Source organism: Lissotriton helveticus, chromosome 8, assembly GCF_964261635.1.
Source record: "Lissotriton helveticus chromosome 8, aLisHel1.1, whole genome shotgun sequence".
NCBI classification, from domain to species: domain Eukaryota; kingdom Metazoa; phylum Chordata; class Amphibia; order Caudata; family Salamandridae; genus Lissotriton; species Lissotriton helveticus.
The window spans coordinates 1,451,889,032-1,451,906,027 of record NC_136069.1 but is presented as its reverse complement, the minus strand read 5'-3'; the positions used below and the strand labels follow the sequence as shown (position 1 = coordinate 1,451,906,027).

At 40.1% G+C, this 16,996-nt stretch overlaps 1 protein-coding gene across 2 annotated transcripts in view; it reads left to right on the top strand.

The window, feature by feature from the left end:
- Positions 1–16,996, top strand: part of LTN1 (listerin E3 ubiquitin protein ligase 1) — a 386,602-nt gene that overhangs the window by 154,477 nt on the left and 215,129 nt on the right. For both annotated transcript variants that reach the window (XM_078658380.1, XM_078658379.1), the window contains 5 exons: positions 2,610–3,425; positions 3,971–4,012; positions 6,143–6,332; positions 11,770–12,009; positions 13,354–13,507. In XM_078658380.1, the coding sequence (XP_078514506.1) occupies positions 2,610–3,425; positions 3,971–4,012; positions 6,143–6,332; positions 11,770–12,009; positions 13,354–13,507 (1,442 nt within the window). The remainder of the gene's footprint in view (positions 1–2,609; positions 3,426–3,970; positions 4,013–6,142; positions 6,333–11,769; positions 12,010–13,353; positions 13,508–16,996) is intronic.

Genomic DNA, 16,996 nt, shown 5'->3' with positions numbered 1-16,996 from the left:
TCACCCATAGAGCAGATAATATGGCATTAGGACTTTCGTCATCAGCTCTTTGTTCTTGTGGAGCATCTCTCAGTAATGAACATTTATTATGTAGACCTGCTCAGCAGGACGCATCAACAAAAGCACAAATGGGAGATGAACATCCGTGTATTTCATCAGTATTTTCACCTCTGGCATGCACCCACAATCTATCTTCTCACCTCTCAAAAAAGGCACACTGCAGAAAACTTTGCCTTCAGGTATGCACATTCCTTGGGCTTTGCTCTATGGATGAACTGGTCGGGGATATTTGCGTATGCTTTTCCTCCACTACCCTGATCAATATTCAGTGAGAAAAATTAAACGGGCTTCTGTGAGGCTCATTTTTGTCGTACCTGCTTGGGCAAGAGAACCCTGCTACTCAATATCACTAGACAGGTTGGTATATCAACATGAAAAACTACCTCTACACACACACACCTACTCAGACAGCATTGGGGTCAGCCATGCCATCCCTACCTTAAGGGGTTAAACATTGCGATTTGGCACCACAGGTCTTACAATTTAGGATTCTTCAACTGCCATAAGAGTGCAAACTCATTCTTAAGGAGGGTTGTAAGCCTACTTTAAGAGCTTGTGGTGCAGCATAGTGGGAAAAAATGTGTTCAATACTGTAGTAATATTGATAAACCACTCTTACAGGCTTCGGTACAGGACATGATTTGTTTTCATTGAAAACTGTTACAGCTTATGTACAGAATAGGCAATTGCACTGCATATTCAAAATTCCAGTTGTGAAAATGTTGATGGAGGATATTAAAATAGTCATCCCTCTGAGAAATCCACCGTTCCCTCATACTTGCTCCTATAAAAAGGCTGGTTGTTAAGCCGATGCATTACAATTTTTTTGATCGAAAGAGGCTTTTTTGGGCTTTGATGTTGAGAGCATTTGTGTATTACATTGACCGTGCAAAACCAATCAAAAAAATAAAGCAGCAATTTTTTTAGCTTTTTCCAAGCCTCACTTTGGAAAACCTGTTTCCAAGTTGGACATTGCAACATGAATAGTTAAGTGCATACAAGTGTTTTATGCAAAGCCCATTGTACACTATTGTCAAAGGCACATTTGATTAATTTAAAAAGTAGCCTCTGAAGTGGTCTTGGGCACCATTCCACTTGCAATCTGTTGTTAAGATACACTTGGTCAACAACACACACTTTCACAAAGCATTATTGTGTGGACATTCGTGCCCACAAGGAGGTATAAGTTGGGCAAACTTTCCTGAAAACCTTTGTTCTAAGCATTTACTACTCTCAAGCCATCGCTCTAGGAAGCAGGGTAGTGCTTTTTGGTTTTGCAAAGCATGTAATTTACCACAGCAAAATCACCAACATGCGCCACAGTTCAACTTCAAAATTAAATGGAGCAAATATCTTCTATTCCACGTACTGTCAAGCGCCCATGTTAAGGCTCAAGTACCATAAACAGGAGCTACTGCTAATTCACAGTGGTCATTGCTGTAGCAGGTCCATAGAACAACATTGTCATACAAACTGCTACTTCAAATTCAAAGGACATTTGCTCAAGTTCAATTTGCCGAGTGTTTGAATAAGCCCTTTTCCTTTGCATCATTGTCTAAAATGCCCATAGTGTTAGTGGTACAGCCATAGGGTCATTGCAGTAGTAGCTCCAAAGCACAGAAGTGTATGGAACTGCTAATTTATTGACAGCAGAAGAATTGGCAGTAGCTCCTTTTTGTGCTTCTTGAGCCTTGTTGAAATTATGTGGAATATAAAATATTTGCTCCTTTTGAATTTATACATTGTGGAACTGTTGAGGATATTGCTTTTAAACTTGTGAGCTATTAAGCTTTATCTGAAATTGTTATTTTATATTCCAGTCCTTATGGGTTGTTAGGTAACTTTTTGGAGATATATAATAGTAATGGGAATCTTTTTCTACTGATGATGACAACTCTTTTGGGATCTGAAAAAGCAATAATGTGGTTCCTCGAAACACATGATCGTTGAACATCAACAGTAGAGTCTTTGGCAACACTTGTACTTGTAAACCTTGTTGTGTAGTGACTGACATTTCAACAGTTGTCTTAAATATTGGAAATGCTCTACTGTGGCTTTTGTTAAGTTGCAATATAGAGGCTTGAGGCAGTCCTTGTATCTGTATTTCTTATTGCACTATAACATTTTGCATTAGTTAATGTTTTTAAAATATTGTTATCTACTTAATTTTCTATTTGTTATGAGTCAACTCCGCACAACACCTTAGGTACCCTTGAGGCCCTTGTTAGAATCCTATGAATATAAGAGTTGTTCTTCCATTTGATCCCAGCAAAACGTAAGTTATAAAACAAATAATGATGTTTCAGAAGAGCAAGGTTATGCTGTGGCTTTAAATTGTTAACTCCCTGAATAGGGGTAGGTGAGGTCTCATCCTTCATTCCATCTGTGATTAGAATTGAAGAAGCACTGGCATAGCTTGTAGGCACACTGGGAAAGTACTGGATTTACGGAATTTCATGGATAAAAAATCGAATAATTTTCTTTTGGTGTATGATGCAAGTTTAGTTAATTAAAAATGTGTAATAATGCAAGCCTGTTCTTTATTACAGTTGATACCAGTTATTGAGACTGCTTTGAAAGATGCTAAACTCCAAAGTACTCCATTGTTCTATCAAATAGCAGACACTATGCAATCTTGGGAATCAAAAGCCAATATCTCAAGTGACCGTAACACCGCTGACTTGCTAAGGACTTTGCTAGCTGAAGTCTGGGACAGCCTCGCTCAGATATGCATTCTCCAGGTGGATGAAATTGAAGCAGCAGATAAGTCTCTTGCAGGTGTATCTGATTTATTACAAATGCTTAAAAACCCAGAGGTTGGCATTAAAGCAAGCACAAGAAGAAAAAGCAAGATCAGATTCGCAGAAGACAAAGAAATCGAAAGGCTCTCTGACAGCTTAAAGTCAATGCCATCTGCTATAATGAAGGAATCTGTGTCTCAAGCAGTGATTGAGTCTTCAGTCAAGAGTTCAAGCGTTGGATCTTCCTCCTACCTAAGGAAGGAGCCACTTGAGAATTTAATATGTAAGCTTGCTGAGCTAAGCATGGTTTACATCAGTGAGCAAAGATCAGATCGACACCTGAGATTCCTCTCTGCCTTGCTCAGTGCGTTCTCATCTGATAGAGTGTTTCAGGTACTTTTAGAGCAAGTGCATGAAGGAGATGCTGTTGACTCTGAGATCGCTGACAATCTTAAATTAGTAAGCGAAAATCCTGCCAAGCTGTTCTTACATCAGAAATTAGTTGGATGGCTGAAGGAAGACTGCCGTAAAGATACTGATTTTTTGGTTGATATTTTGTACAGCGTACTATATTGCTGCAAGACAGATACAGAAAGAAAAAATGTGTTGGATGATTTAACAAAGGTATGTATGTGTTATTTCTTTGTATTATTTTTGCACTTTCTGAGGTCTGCATTATGTGCAGTCGTCATGGTCACATAATACAATGCACCGTACTTATAGACATTTTGTATGATATTCATATTTGCTTAGGAAAGGCTTGTTCATTGATTTCTGTTGTCAGACTTCTTCAAAGATGACTTTTGAAAAGGAGAATCCAATTAGCTAGAGCTTTTAAGATTGGTAAAAAGCTTACTATTCTATTCACCAGGGTTATGGATTTAAGGCAGTGGCATAATACACACAATAACTAAAGTAGGCATTCAGATGGAGGGATGCTGGTTAATGGAGGTTAGGGTTTTATGTAGAATTTGGCACTCTATTTTTTTAAAAGGCCATAAGGGCACCCTCAATTCCTTGCCATAAGTTCATAGTTTATAATTGTTGTTTACATGGGTAGCTCATAAACAATATTTAGTAAGTATAGTTCCTAGGTGTTAAAAAGACATTCCGTTTCATTTCTAAAAGACAGTAAAACAATAAATTAACAGTTCTCTTTCTCTCCTTAGATTAATCTGAAATGGATTACTTTCCTCCAAATAATTCAAAAGGTATGTATATCCCACCTCTAGCCATATGAGATAAACAAATAACTTACTGTGTGGTACTTGAAGAACATGTTTTCCTTATCATATAAAGTATTTAGATCCCTCATTTATGAGCCCTGTGCTCCTTAAATATATCAATGGTAACATAACTGTCTTTAGTTGGCGAACAGATTATCTGTGCATTCCCGCTGCTCACACCTTCTGAGCTATGGTTCAATTTCTAATATATCATTTGAAACCAATAAGGTGAAGCTTAGCAGTGGAAGAAAATGGCAGCATTTTTAATGCCCTTCCTACTGAAATGACATTAACGAGCATTTCTGAGCATTAATTCTTATGGACCATGACATGAGTGTCTGCCTTGAAGAATAGAGATACCCTGACTGTAGTTATCCTTGGAGCATCATGCATCATATTTATCTGACGGGAGAAATTCATACTTTTCCAGTTTAGCCTGTTTGAGATGCCCTTTTGGTGATCCCTTCCATTTTTTATTTCCACCTCGCTTCTCCTTACTTCGGTCTAGTGCTTGAACCCCAGCACCCTTCTACACCATTTGTGAGGAATGTTGGTCTAGTATCACTTAATAGCTCTGAATGATGCTATTGGGTGAGGGCTCTGGCATGCCTTCCTCTCCCTGCCTGCCTGGCTTGTTGACAGTGCACCGGTAGAGTGGTCGGACAAGTCATGCTTCCACCTATAAAATTCAGACTCTATGGGGTGATCCTGAGCATAGTAGAAGTTGAAGTCAGGCTGAATTGGATTAGTTTACCTGGCTGTTGCCATTTATATATAGGAAGGAGCGGCCGATCGTGGGTTAATTATTATCTTATCACTGGTGATCATTGCATTTCACCACATGATCTTTAGTTCTTTGTTTTTACGCACTCTGCAACTCAATATGAACGTTGGAGAATTTGCCTGTGGTTCAGCTAAGGCTACATAAATGGTAGGTGTGTACATATTCTGGGCAACATCAATGACACATGACTCGAAAAAGGAGCACAGAACGAGAACTTCATCACCAATATCACAAAAAAATAGTGATACAAAAACACCCTCTCCGTATGCTTCTTCACCTTGAAAAAACAAATGGAACTCTTCAAAATAATAGACTGGTGCAACTTGTGTATTAATGGCACATTTGACACTTGAGTGAGGTAGCGATTAACTTTGTAGAAATAGTTGGCCGGCTATAAATGGACATGAGATTGCATAAAACTAAAACAAAGCTTCAAACCGGTGAACTTGATAGCATCCTCACTAGTATTAAGGCCTTAAATGAAAATCTTTTTACTCGGGATAGGCTGGTGGAAATTACTGAGAACAGATTGAGAGCCGCCAGTATCTGGGTATTTGAGGGTACCACAGAGGGAAATGTTTTGAGTATCCTCTGAAAAGAGATCTCTGCATCCCCTTGTGCACTTTTTTCATCTCAAATCAATGACGGTTATTGACTTTATCAGTGCTTATCTTTTTCTAGTTCCATTCAGAAGCATTGTTCTAGCTATCCCTACAACGTTGTCTATTTTCTGCTCCTCTTTCTCAGGAAAACCCAGTTGAAAATAGCAGAGCTGGTGACAGGGTCTTCGTGATAGGGACCTTGGTACTGAAAAGGCACACTGAAGAATATATTTTGCATTCATGCCAATCTAACACAACATTTCTCATTACTTGAAGTCTCTGAAAAGCAGTTTTGTGACTACTATATTAATGTATAGCTCACCTATTCAGTACAAGTTAACGCTTTCCATTGATAATCCATGCAAGGCTGACTAGATCTACGTCCTTCTGACATTGGTAAATTGAGTGCCCGTAAGCTGGCTTAATAACATCTGATAATCACAGAAGTTTGAAATAGCAGACATTAGCGTGTAACATAACAAAATGTTGTTGTCATAACAGGTGCGTAACCATCATGGTGGTCGACGTACTGGTAAATGGATTCCTTAGAAATAATGGAGTCTTCGTATGAGATTGTCAGACACAGATAAACTGATGTTTATATTTAAATTTCAATTGATCTGATCACACAGCCAGCCTGTAGAGTTGATGCAAATCATATATAGCATAACAACTGTATGACCTTGATTTCTGAACCAGTTTGCAAATAATCACATTTTTGTACTTTAGGCCTACTCTGACTCAGCAAAATTCTCATTGATCTCTGTGTGGCTGAAGGGTGATATCCTTGGAGAGAAGCTGGTTGCTCTTGCAGATGACCTTTGTTGTAGGGGTTTGGAGAAAACAACAGGTTCAGATTCCTGCTACTCTGAAAGATGGGCACTTCTCAGTTTGGTGTTATCTCCACATGTTAAAAATGGTAGGTGCTTAAGCTGCAATAGGTATACCTCTTTTTGTATTTCTTCTTTCCCTTGATCAGCAGCATTAGTCAAGCATGTAGGATGTTTCACTGTCAGTTGAGCTGTAATCTGTTCTGGGACCCACTATGTTAAGTAGGACATACTACAGTCAAACACAGCAAAATACAAAACATGTTTGCCACATTTTGCTTGCAAGGTGGGTTCAAAGGAAACTTTGAGTTGTAAATCAAATGCTGACTAACCACTGCATTGGGACTTTGTAGCATCACAGTACAAAAAGGGTTCCCAATGATTAATTATTTAGTCATTATAGACTATCTTTCACAAGTGAGGTATAGGATCAGAGACCGTGTGTCACACTTCCTCATTTTGGGTATTATCGCAGATGGATCCCTACCACGTTGTGTTCAAGGGAGTTTTAAGCGCTATGGACAGAGGGATTGTTTCTTGGTTAATTTGTTAATGTATCCCCACTAGTTTGCCTCATAGATGTGAACTTGTGAAGGTTTAGTAAATTCAAAATATCTTATGAACCGGATAGCGGTGACCTAGTTAAGGAGCTTCTTGTCTGTAGACCTTCTAATTGTGATTGTGCATGCTTAGGAGGTCATGGATTGTGCATGCTTTGGAGGTCATGGAGGAGGCTTGTATCCCCCCCCCCCCCCAACAATTACCAAGGATTCCTGCTGGGGTCTCAAGGCTGTTTTTTTCAGGATTTGGATTCTCTGTATCTAGTTCTTCTCAAGGCACCAGTTCTTTTGGATGGCGCTACTTGTGGGTACTGAAAGTGAGTGAGAATATAAAGTTGTTGGAAATGCTTAGCTATGTGCTGCAAATGTGTTGAAGGGCACAACAGACTTGACCAGAGGGCTTACATTTGACATTTGTTTACTATTGTATGTCTAATGCACTGCCTTCCCCTGTGGCAAAAGATGAAATTCTTTAGTTGGTTACTGTATATTTTGCTTTTATCTATCTTACCTCTTTCAGGATAAATTAAAGGCCTTCACTATTCAAGAGCTGCAGTAATAGAAGGAAGGTGATGTCTAAAATCTTCTTACGTGGCCACTGTATATGATGTTTGAAGGTTCAGAGTGATCACTTACTTTGATGTGGCATCAAAGGCCTAGTAGTCTCATGAAAAAACGATTTCTGAGTCAGTTTGTCCTCAGTTAGCAAAACCTTCTGCTCCTGCCCACAAACAAGTGAGGAAAGCAGTCTCATTTCCTTCAATCCTTAATGGTACAGATACAATACGAGCTCAGGGCCCCAGCTTAGGAAACTAACAACTACATGGTTTCACGAGTTGTTTGGTAAACAGTTAAGTGAACAGGCATTGAGCCCAGACTTTGGTTCTAAGAAAGTTTCTGCATTGGTGAGGTATTTTACATATTTCATATATTTTTAATGTGAGAGTTTCTCTGTTGTGTTTCCAATGAAACTGTAGTTGATATCTTTGGCCCCTGCTGTGCCTACTACATGGTGCAGATCTGGTGGTTCGTGTAACTAGTATGAGAGGTTTTTATAATGCTTTTCAAGGTTTCCTACCGATGTAGAGTTCAGAATAATAGATGAAGTAGCAAACAAGTTCTTCGTTTAGTTATCTGTGGCATTCTGATCATTGGATGCTATACATAATTTGGCCAAATAAAACTATTTGTCTAATTCCTGGTTAAGAAAGCAGTGTATTTACAGCTTGAGGGGCAAGCAGAGGCTTTGAGACTATTAGTGGCTGACAGTGTGGATTTGTCTATGCATAAATGCAATCTGGTCATGATAAGAGGATGGCTACTTCCTCTCCCAAGAGACATTGTTCCTGGATCAAATATGTACATGACATAGATATTTGCAAGATGTTCTGTTATGAAACTGGCTGGTTGTGTTGCCACCCCATTCTGCCCTTCTCCTAGTCAGCTCTCACAATCTAGCTCTATGTGAGACATGCATTGTTTTTTGGTGCAGACTACCATGGCTCAGTGAGTCGTGGTGCAAGTGACACATTATGGAGTCACTCCTGTGTGTAGTTGGGGCTGCTGTATTTTTCCTATTTCGTTTTCAATGACAGTATGGTGAGTGATTGGAGGTTGGGAGTACCTCAGTTTTTCTTCCTGAGTATGGATGTGTGTTTCTGAATATAGCAAAATGATACCTTAATTTAATCTTGGTTTCTAGTTTACCCCTGACAAACCATGGTCAAAACACATCTGGTAGGGTTGCCACTTATATAAGAGAGAGGCCCTTATTGTCTTTAAATGTTTTAGAAGGGCAAGGAACTGATATTGGAATACAAATTTGAGTAAAGATTCAGGTATGTGTTTTTAACGCAGCAATTTGGTCTCTGTTTTCCTAAATAAACCTTTATGAATAGTACCACACTAAAATAGGCTTGAAATGATTTCTCCTTGCATCTGTTTTACATTTTAAACATTTGAAGTGATTTCTCACTGTATTGGCCGCTTTAAGATTACATTTGAAAGGATACAGTATCATTGCTTATGTTGTCAGTATGTTTATTGGCCTTAATGTCAAATTAATGACCATTTCTGTAAAATACTGGTCAGGTGACAACCATAATGTCTGTGTGAACTCAGATGATAGGATTAAATAGCTAATTTGTAAGAGGAGCGTTTGTTGCAAATCCGCCTTTGCTTCCTTTGCTTTTTTGATGGCGCATCTGTCATCATTTGCCTATTATCTATGTCTCTATTTTTCCTGCTTTACGTTTCCATCTGCTTTCCACCTTGCATAGTAGTCCTGGTTTTATATCAATGCTTTCTGAACTTCTAGCCGGTTCCAAAGGTGCGACGTTTTTTTTTTGTGGTATCAATCGAGTCGAGTTCTATTTCTTTAGGTTTTTGTATTAGCCTAAGGCCTATATCTCCATTAGGAATCCTCATTTTAAATCATTAAGTCTTACACTATAATCAGTGGTTAGCTGCCAAAGGGAGTTCGTCTTCCCTTGGAAAAAGGGAACCTAACTAGGCCAGTCCAAAATCTTAGGCCTGATTATAAATTTGGAAAAATTCGATGGAGAGAAGTCTGATCCTTCGAATAAAAAATTAAAGACAACTATATTGGCAGATATTTGGGTGTACTTACTATTGTCGAGGAAATCTTTGTCTCAGGTTTAGGTTAAGTCTGAAGTGTTACATAAAACACAAAGGGCCAGATGTACGACCGTAGCATTTTTCGAGTCACAAAATGCCATGTACAACAGTGTCTGAGACACTGTTTGCGATTCCCAATGGGGTTGCAAATTGCATGCCTCATCAATATTCATGAAGCACTCGCAATTTGCCACTCACTGGGAATGGCTTGCCCTCACGTGTATGGTGGGCTGCTGGGCTCAGCAGACCTCCATGTCTGAGACTGCTTTTAAATAAAGCAGTTTTTTTTAATGCAGCCCGTTCCCCTAAAGAAAAACAGGATGCATTTAAAAAAAAGAAAAATGAAATGTTTTTGTTTCATTTTTTAAGGGCAGGTAGTGGTCCCTGGGACAACTTCCTGCCCCCAAAAAATATTTTCCCCTGCATTCACAAAGGGGAAGGGGTCCCATGGGGACCCCTTCCCTTTTGAGTGTGCTTTTCAACCCTCTTGAAGAGGGCCGTAAATTGCGAGTGTTTTGCGACCGCAATTGCGGTCTCAAAACATTCTTACATAGGGTAGCGAGTCGCTATTAGGAAGGGACACCCTTGGAACGCACCTTCCTAATAGTGAGTCGCAAATCCTATTTAGAGAGTCGCAAATATATTGCGTCTCGCTAAATAGGGTTTGTACATGGCCCAATAGTATTTTGCATGCGCAAACGGGTCGCAAACCCATTTGCACATGTGAAGTAGGGTTGTACATCTGCCCCAAAAGCAATTCCCTCCTTGGTCATCACCTACCCAGTTGGTCTTTAGACAGACTTCTTTTCGTCTCTCCGTATTGTCTCTTCCCTTATCCTCCCTTTCTCACCTCCCCTGCCCCCTCCACTATTTTTCTCTCTCCTTTCTCTCCTCTCCTAATTGTGTTGCCTATTTTTTTGGAATTTATTGTGTTATTGTGGAACTTTTTCTGTTACATTGTTGATTCTCATGTAAAGCGCTCTGATACCTCCGGGTCTAGCCAGCGCTATATAAAACTCTTTAAATAAAATTAATAAATAAATAAGGGAGACCCTCATTAATCATCATTGATGGAGACACGCTTGGCAAGACTATTACACCCAGTCTTGGTCGCATAATATTACTTTCACAGTGAGCTGAGCCTTGCCCTACTGAGCTCAAGAGAACTAGGAATTGCCTCCAGGACTTTTTTCATCTCCTTGTTTGTGTAAGAATACTTAGCACTCCTCAAAGTCTGAGACAGACACATCTTGTGGACAAGTTTATTTATAGCAGATAAATATGGCTGTCTGACAGTAAAGATTAGTATGTCTTGTGTGTGAAGGCTTCGTTTGACAGAGGTAAATCTTATGTAGGTCAGCCATGATATTAGAAGACACCTCTTTAAACACAAATGCAAAATAATAGTGTATTGGGATGCATCCCTGAGTGATTAGCTGGGAATAATTCAAGTGTTCCATCCATTGATATTTCAAATGGAATGGTGCACCAGGAAAATGTTCAACTTCAAATGATATTCCAAACGATGTTTCTCAAAATAGCACATTTTATTTCATATTTCTTCTTAAATGATCGTAGTATCATTTCATGAAATAAATACACAAGTTGTTCAGCCAACGCGTTTCGTTCAAAAAAGAAATTCTTGAACTTACTCAGGGCTCTTGATTATCACTCAAAGTCAATAGTAAACTTTGGGCGCCAATACATTTCCAAAAGTTTTTAAAACAGCTTCAATCCTCATGTGCTCATAAATAGTTTTCCTTCCATTGATCGATAGTAGATTGGGGAAATATGTACCCAATATTTCGAATGCCCAGAAAGGGGGAATGTACTCCCTTGCAATAAGCCTGAAATATTTGCATCACCCTCCACTGGATTCCGATGATTCTTTTTTGAACGAAACACGTTGGCTGAACGACTTGTGTATTATTTATGTCATGAAATTATACAACGATAGTTTAAGAAGAAATATGAAATACAATTTGCTATTTTGAGATACAGTTTGGAACATCATTTCAAGTTGGAGCATATTATAGCCTTGACGCTAGAAAAAGCCTGCAATCCTTTTTATTATGAAATTGTTCCACATTCTTCCTAAAATGCCCATCATATGCCCCCATGGCATTGGCCAATCGCAAGACATTACACTCATAAATTGCTGTGAAAATATGACAGATTATTTTGTAGAACAGCTGTGTTAAAAAGTCGACCAGTGTCTAGCAGAAGAAAGTTGTGTCAGAGATGTGGTAGAGATAGATCCAAAGCTAAGCATTTTTACCACTGTTTCTTCACCTGCAATGTTTGACTTTGTGTATGTTTCAACAAACAGAATCCCTTATTGGTGAAGGATATGTGAAAAGGATTATTGATAAATTGCACGCAACATTGTCCAAAGCCAAAGATTTGTCGGAAGCTGGAGATATTGAGCCCTCAGTGTCCTTCATCTGTGACGTAGCCTCAAATTTTTTCAGTTCAGTCAAGGGTTGCCTATTGATGTCATCAGCTGAAGATCTGTTGCTCACAATCTTCCAGTTGTGCACTCAGAGCCAGCAATTAACCTATTTGACAGGTAATTCAAACTATGTTATTTATGCATATCATACAGTATTTTATAAAATGAATAATCTTATTGCTGTACTTGACTGTGGTTATTTGTTGGTTAATGATTGATTAACATATTACAAATGCTACATATTTGTTAGCCTTTCCCCCTATTCTTGTGTTTGTGTCAACTAGGAGCATTTTAATCTCACTGTGTTCTGAGCGGATGGGTTGCTTCACATGCACTTCGTCTATTTTTGTAATATTTTAGTTTACATTTCTGATACGGATATCTGCTGTGCTGTAATAATAAATGCTCCCCATACGTCACCACAAATGAGCATGCATCTGCCCTGACTGGGTCTTCCTATACCACCACACTCCCAATGGTTGCACACACTAAGTGATACTCTTGATCATATGACTAAATGTTGACTAATTCAAACTTTGCTGTTGAGCAGATTGGACAACTGCAATGCCTTGTTGATTGCAGCTAACAAGTCCTCGCTGGACCTCCTACAGGTAGTGCAGACCACGGCGATTCATTTAACACTAAATGCCCCTATAGAACAGCCCCACTACCCTCCCAACAGCTCCATTGGCTGCCTGTACGTAAACAAATAAAGTTTAAGATTTGCTGTATCGTCCTAGCAGTGTGGTTTAAAGGACCAATTTACCTGGCGGAGAACCTTAACCGTTACACTCCCCGCAGGGATCTCCGCTCTGGTTCTAAATCCCTCCTCATGGTACCTAAGGTCAAGAAGTTAAGGACAGGGGGAAAAGCTTTTTCATATCTGGCTTTCCTCTACTGGAATCAGCTCCCCATTTCATTGAGGCAGTGCCCAGTCCACCTGCGGTTCAGAAAGGCTCTAAAAACTGCTCTGTTCTAGACTTGCGCCTTTGTGACAGCTTTCTTATGTGGGTCCGTGAGCGTTGAGATACCCCTTCGGGGGTGATTCAAGCACTATACAAATCCATAAAATAAATTGATTTGGAGCAGAAGGAAAGGTTTGGAGGCTATTCATGGCATATTTATGGACTTCAAGCTCTTTGTTACCACCCCTCTACCACAATCTTTGTATACTGGTATAGCCTAAAATAATGACTCAGTTCGGCATGTTCGGCATGTGGCGTGCCATGAATACCGTATACCTGTTCTACTTGCCCACATCGTGAATTGTTTGATTTAATCTTTCCATGTCTATTCCTGCATCGCTCCACCCAATTTTATGATTTTATTATGTGAACTGAAATACCAGTTATGTAATACTGACAATCCAGTAAAGTTGAAGTAAAGTTTGATCACATACTTGCATGACCAGAGATTTGAATATGTATATTAAAATGTTTTAAAAGTGTCCCTTTCTTCCAGACCTGCCTCTATCCAAATTACAGCACACCTGGTTGTTGGGCTTAAATTCTCTTCTACAACAGACAGGATATATTCAGCAAGAAAGCACCTTTCTGAGTAGATCTGCAGCCTGGGTGAAGGACCAGGTTTTATTTTCATCCCATGACTTGAAAAGGTAGACATATGTGTAGCGTGTTAATTTATCTTTTTTTTGCTTTCGTAAAGCATTCTACCCATTCCAGTTTCCTCCGCATAAATTGGCAGGATCTGCGCACTGGCAAGCATCTTTCATGCCTCCTTGTGAACGCTTCCAAAACTGGTGCCACTGGTTGTATTTTAATAACTTTTTTGATGTAAGAGAATTGCTATTTTATATTTCAAAACTCATGTTTACAGATGTACTGGTCAATACTTATGATATATATCTGGGAGCACTGTTAACACATCATGTTTCACAGGATAATGTGGGGTGTCAAAAGTACCAGTCTTAGAATGGGTTTTGAATTCCATTCAGTGCACGGAGCATGGCTGTTTATCGCCAGGTCACAGGCAGTAGGTATAGGCCAGCATTTTTATCTGTCGATCGACTGGGTAGCTAAGGTGGAATAAGTTTACAGTTATGTACCTGTTGCATGTAAGTAGTTTTTTTCTTTGCAAAACCCCCCAATGACAACTAACACATTATGTGGAGCTAAACAGGACTATCAAGGTTGGATTTACTGGTTCACCTGCTTGAGTTTAGCACTTTTAGACACATGCTTGCATCATTCACCCGTATCAGGCTGGGAATCCCCAGTACTTTAAATTAGCAGTATACCATGTTAAAATGGCCATAGACTGGAAACAACATTTTTTATTTTGTGCACATCCACCTCATTTGAAAGAACCCAAACTTCAGCAAATGAGGTGAAGTATAAGCTTTCCTACCCTCCCTAGAGGCCACCATAACTCAGAATTCTACTGCACATCTAGTGTGAGGAAGTCCCCTGGTAGAGCTTTGTTGTAAACCTTCAGTGAACCTGAAATTGTTAATATTTGATCTGCCCTGGATTTGAACCAGCCCTTACTTCAGCACTGAAGTACTGTGAGTTGTTTTAGGTAAGATTCTATTTTCTGGGCCAGGGAGATCTCTTTTTAAAACAGCCAACTGTCACCATGGCTGACAGAGCGAAGAAATCTCTTTTCAAATCTTGTTTATCCTGTTGAAACTAGAAGATTTACACTGATTACCCACATTCTCGGTGTATTTATTGCCTTTATCCACATCAGAATGCGATATTTGCAAGACTTTTACAGCTAAAACTCTTAAGGACACAGAAAGGAGGTTGGCATTATTTCTTCTGGGTTAAGATACTTTCCCTCCTTTTAAGGAGATGTCCTCTCTTCAGGGAAATAGTCAGTGAAAAGTGCCTCTCCAAGCACTCGTTTGAAGGCAGCGCACATGAGGAGGGCTGTACAGTTTCCTGAGCAAGATTTTTTTCTACAGCACTTGCAGCCACATTCTCAGGTAATATGCAAGATAAGCATACCTCTATGCACTGTAAAGGGGATCAACCTGTAGGAAAAAAAAAATCTTCAAAATACCTATCTACAAAGGAAACATTGTTGACGACGAGACAGTCTTCTATGAAGAAACCGGCAATGGCAACTCTACCGTTGATGGTGATTCCCTCCATCGATGACGAACCCTTCATCAACGAAATTCATACCATCGATGACACCGTCATTTATGGCAACACTGTCGACAGCAACCCTAGAAGTAAATATTTTTTAACAATTGAAGGTGTCACATTTGCCTCCAGCTCAAATATTACAATCAGACCAAGAAGTGGAAACTAGTGATTATGCCTTGCTAACAGTTTACAGCACTACACAATTCGATATATGTACACGAGAAGAAATGGACAACAATGAACCCTACAACAATGTGATTATCAACAAGATTCATAGGGCCTATTTAGATCTCGGTGAACGGGTTACTCCGTGACAACGGTGATGGATATCTCATCTGCCAAAATATACATCCCATAATTTATTATGCGATCTATATTTTGGCGTACGGGATATCCGCCATCATTGTGATGGAGCAACCCGTCCGCCGAGATCCAAATCAGGTCCTGAGTCTCAAACTTCTCACATCGGTATGGGGAGGAAAACTCCAAGATGTTATTGAGAACCTGATGTGGTTCAAGTGCCTATGGCCTTTTTATCTACATGGAACTGATGATGGATAGTTTTAATAAGTTATTACCTCTGTATCCTGGTAATAATCCTCAGATGGTGTTACCTGCACCTTTTTTACCACCTCCTCCACCTATTCCTTTACTAGTTACACCTCTTCAGCAGCGGTCATCACTACTTCCTCCACCACCAATTTAACTATATTCCAGTACTGTTCATATAGAGGACATGGATGATGTTGACTCTAAGAATCCTTATACTTGACTAAGGAGGAGGAGGAGGAGGAGGAGGGTGAGCTTCCTCAAGACGATGGAGGACAAGATGATAATGGATGGCAATTCATTGCCCCAAGTGTAATTGACGATGGGCCAAAACCACAGGATTCTGCAGATGATATTGTTAATTTTCACTCATTATTAGAAACAGCTGCCAAGAAATGTAATCTACCAATGACATCTGTAGACCAACCATGTTTTCTTCATGACTTTAAAGAGCAAGCTCAGAAGTCTGCTAAATCCATACCCATTCCAGATTGTCTGGTCGGAAGTTTTAAAACCAATGAAAAAACTTTCTAGAGTACCAGCAGTGAAACTTCATCTGGAGAAAAAGTTTGACACTCCGGATTAAGCTCCGGCTTGCCTCACCCGTCATACTAAACCTGATTCAGTCATCTCTACATTAGCTCAGAGAAGAACCAAGACCTCCAACGACGCCATCCTCTGGTACCCCGGACGAGGATAGTTAATACATCGATAATCTGGGCCAGAGAATTTAGTCTATGGCAGCTAGGTAATGCCCTGGCAATTCTAGGTAGTTATGATCACCTAATATAGCATGACATTGCTCCATTACTAGAACTCATTCTGGAACATAGGGGGGAAGCGGTGTGGGCTATCCTTAAGGAAGGGGATCTTTCTTCTTCCTTCATTATTGACACAGCCATGGATGTCTTGAGCACAGGTTTTCTCCAACTGGCAGGAGGTACTGTATTAAGAAGACGAAAACAATAAGGTGATGGGTAAAATGCTGGAATTAATCTCAGCCACTGGCAATCGCTCAGGCCACATCCCATTTCATTGTTTTTTGTCCACCATGCCACCTCAGTATGGACCCAGTCATATACAAACCAGTCTTGACTCTGTTACTCATGGGAAAAGTCCAGCCAGAGCTGCCAGTTCAGTTCGTCCCTGAACCGGTACACAAGCAACCCAGGATTGGTTTCGGACCCGGTGGTTCGGCCCGCGGACCCCCAACCACGCCAGCAATAGCCCACCTGAGGCGGCGCCACTCACTGGGGACTCGATGGTGGGACCTACGATCCAGGCCTGAAGCGGGCAGCGCCAAGAGGTAGCGCGATCCCAGAGGAAGTCGTCTCAGCCCACACGGGAGCCGGATCACAGGCCAGGTGCCGCCTCACAACGGCGTAGCACAGCTGCCCGGCCGAGCAGGAAATCCGCTTCAATCGATTCCAGAATCCGCTTCA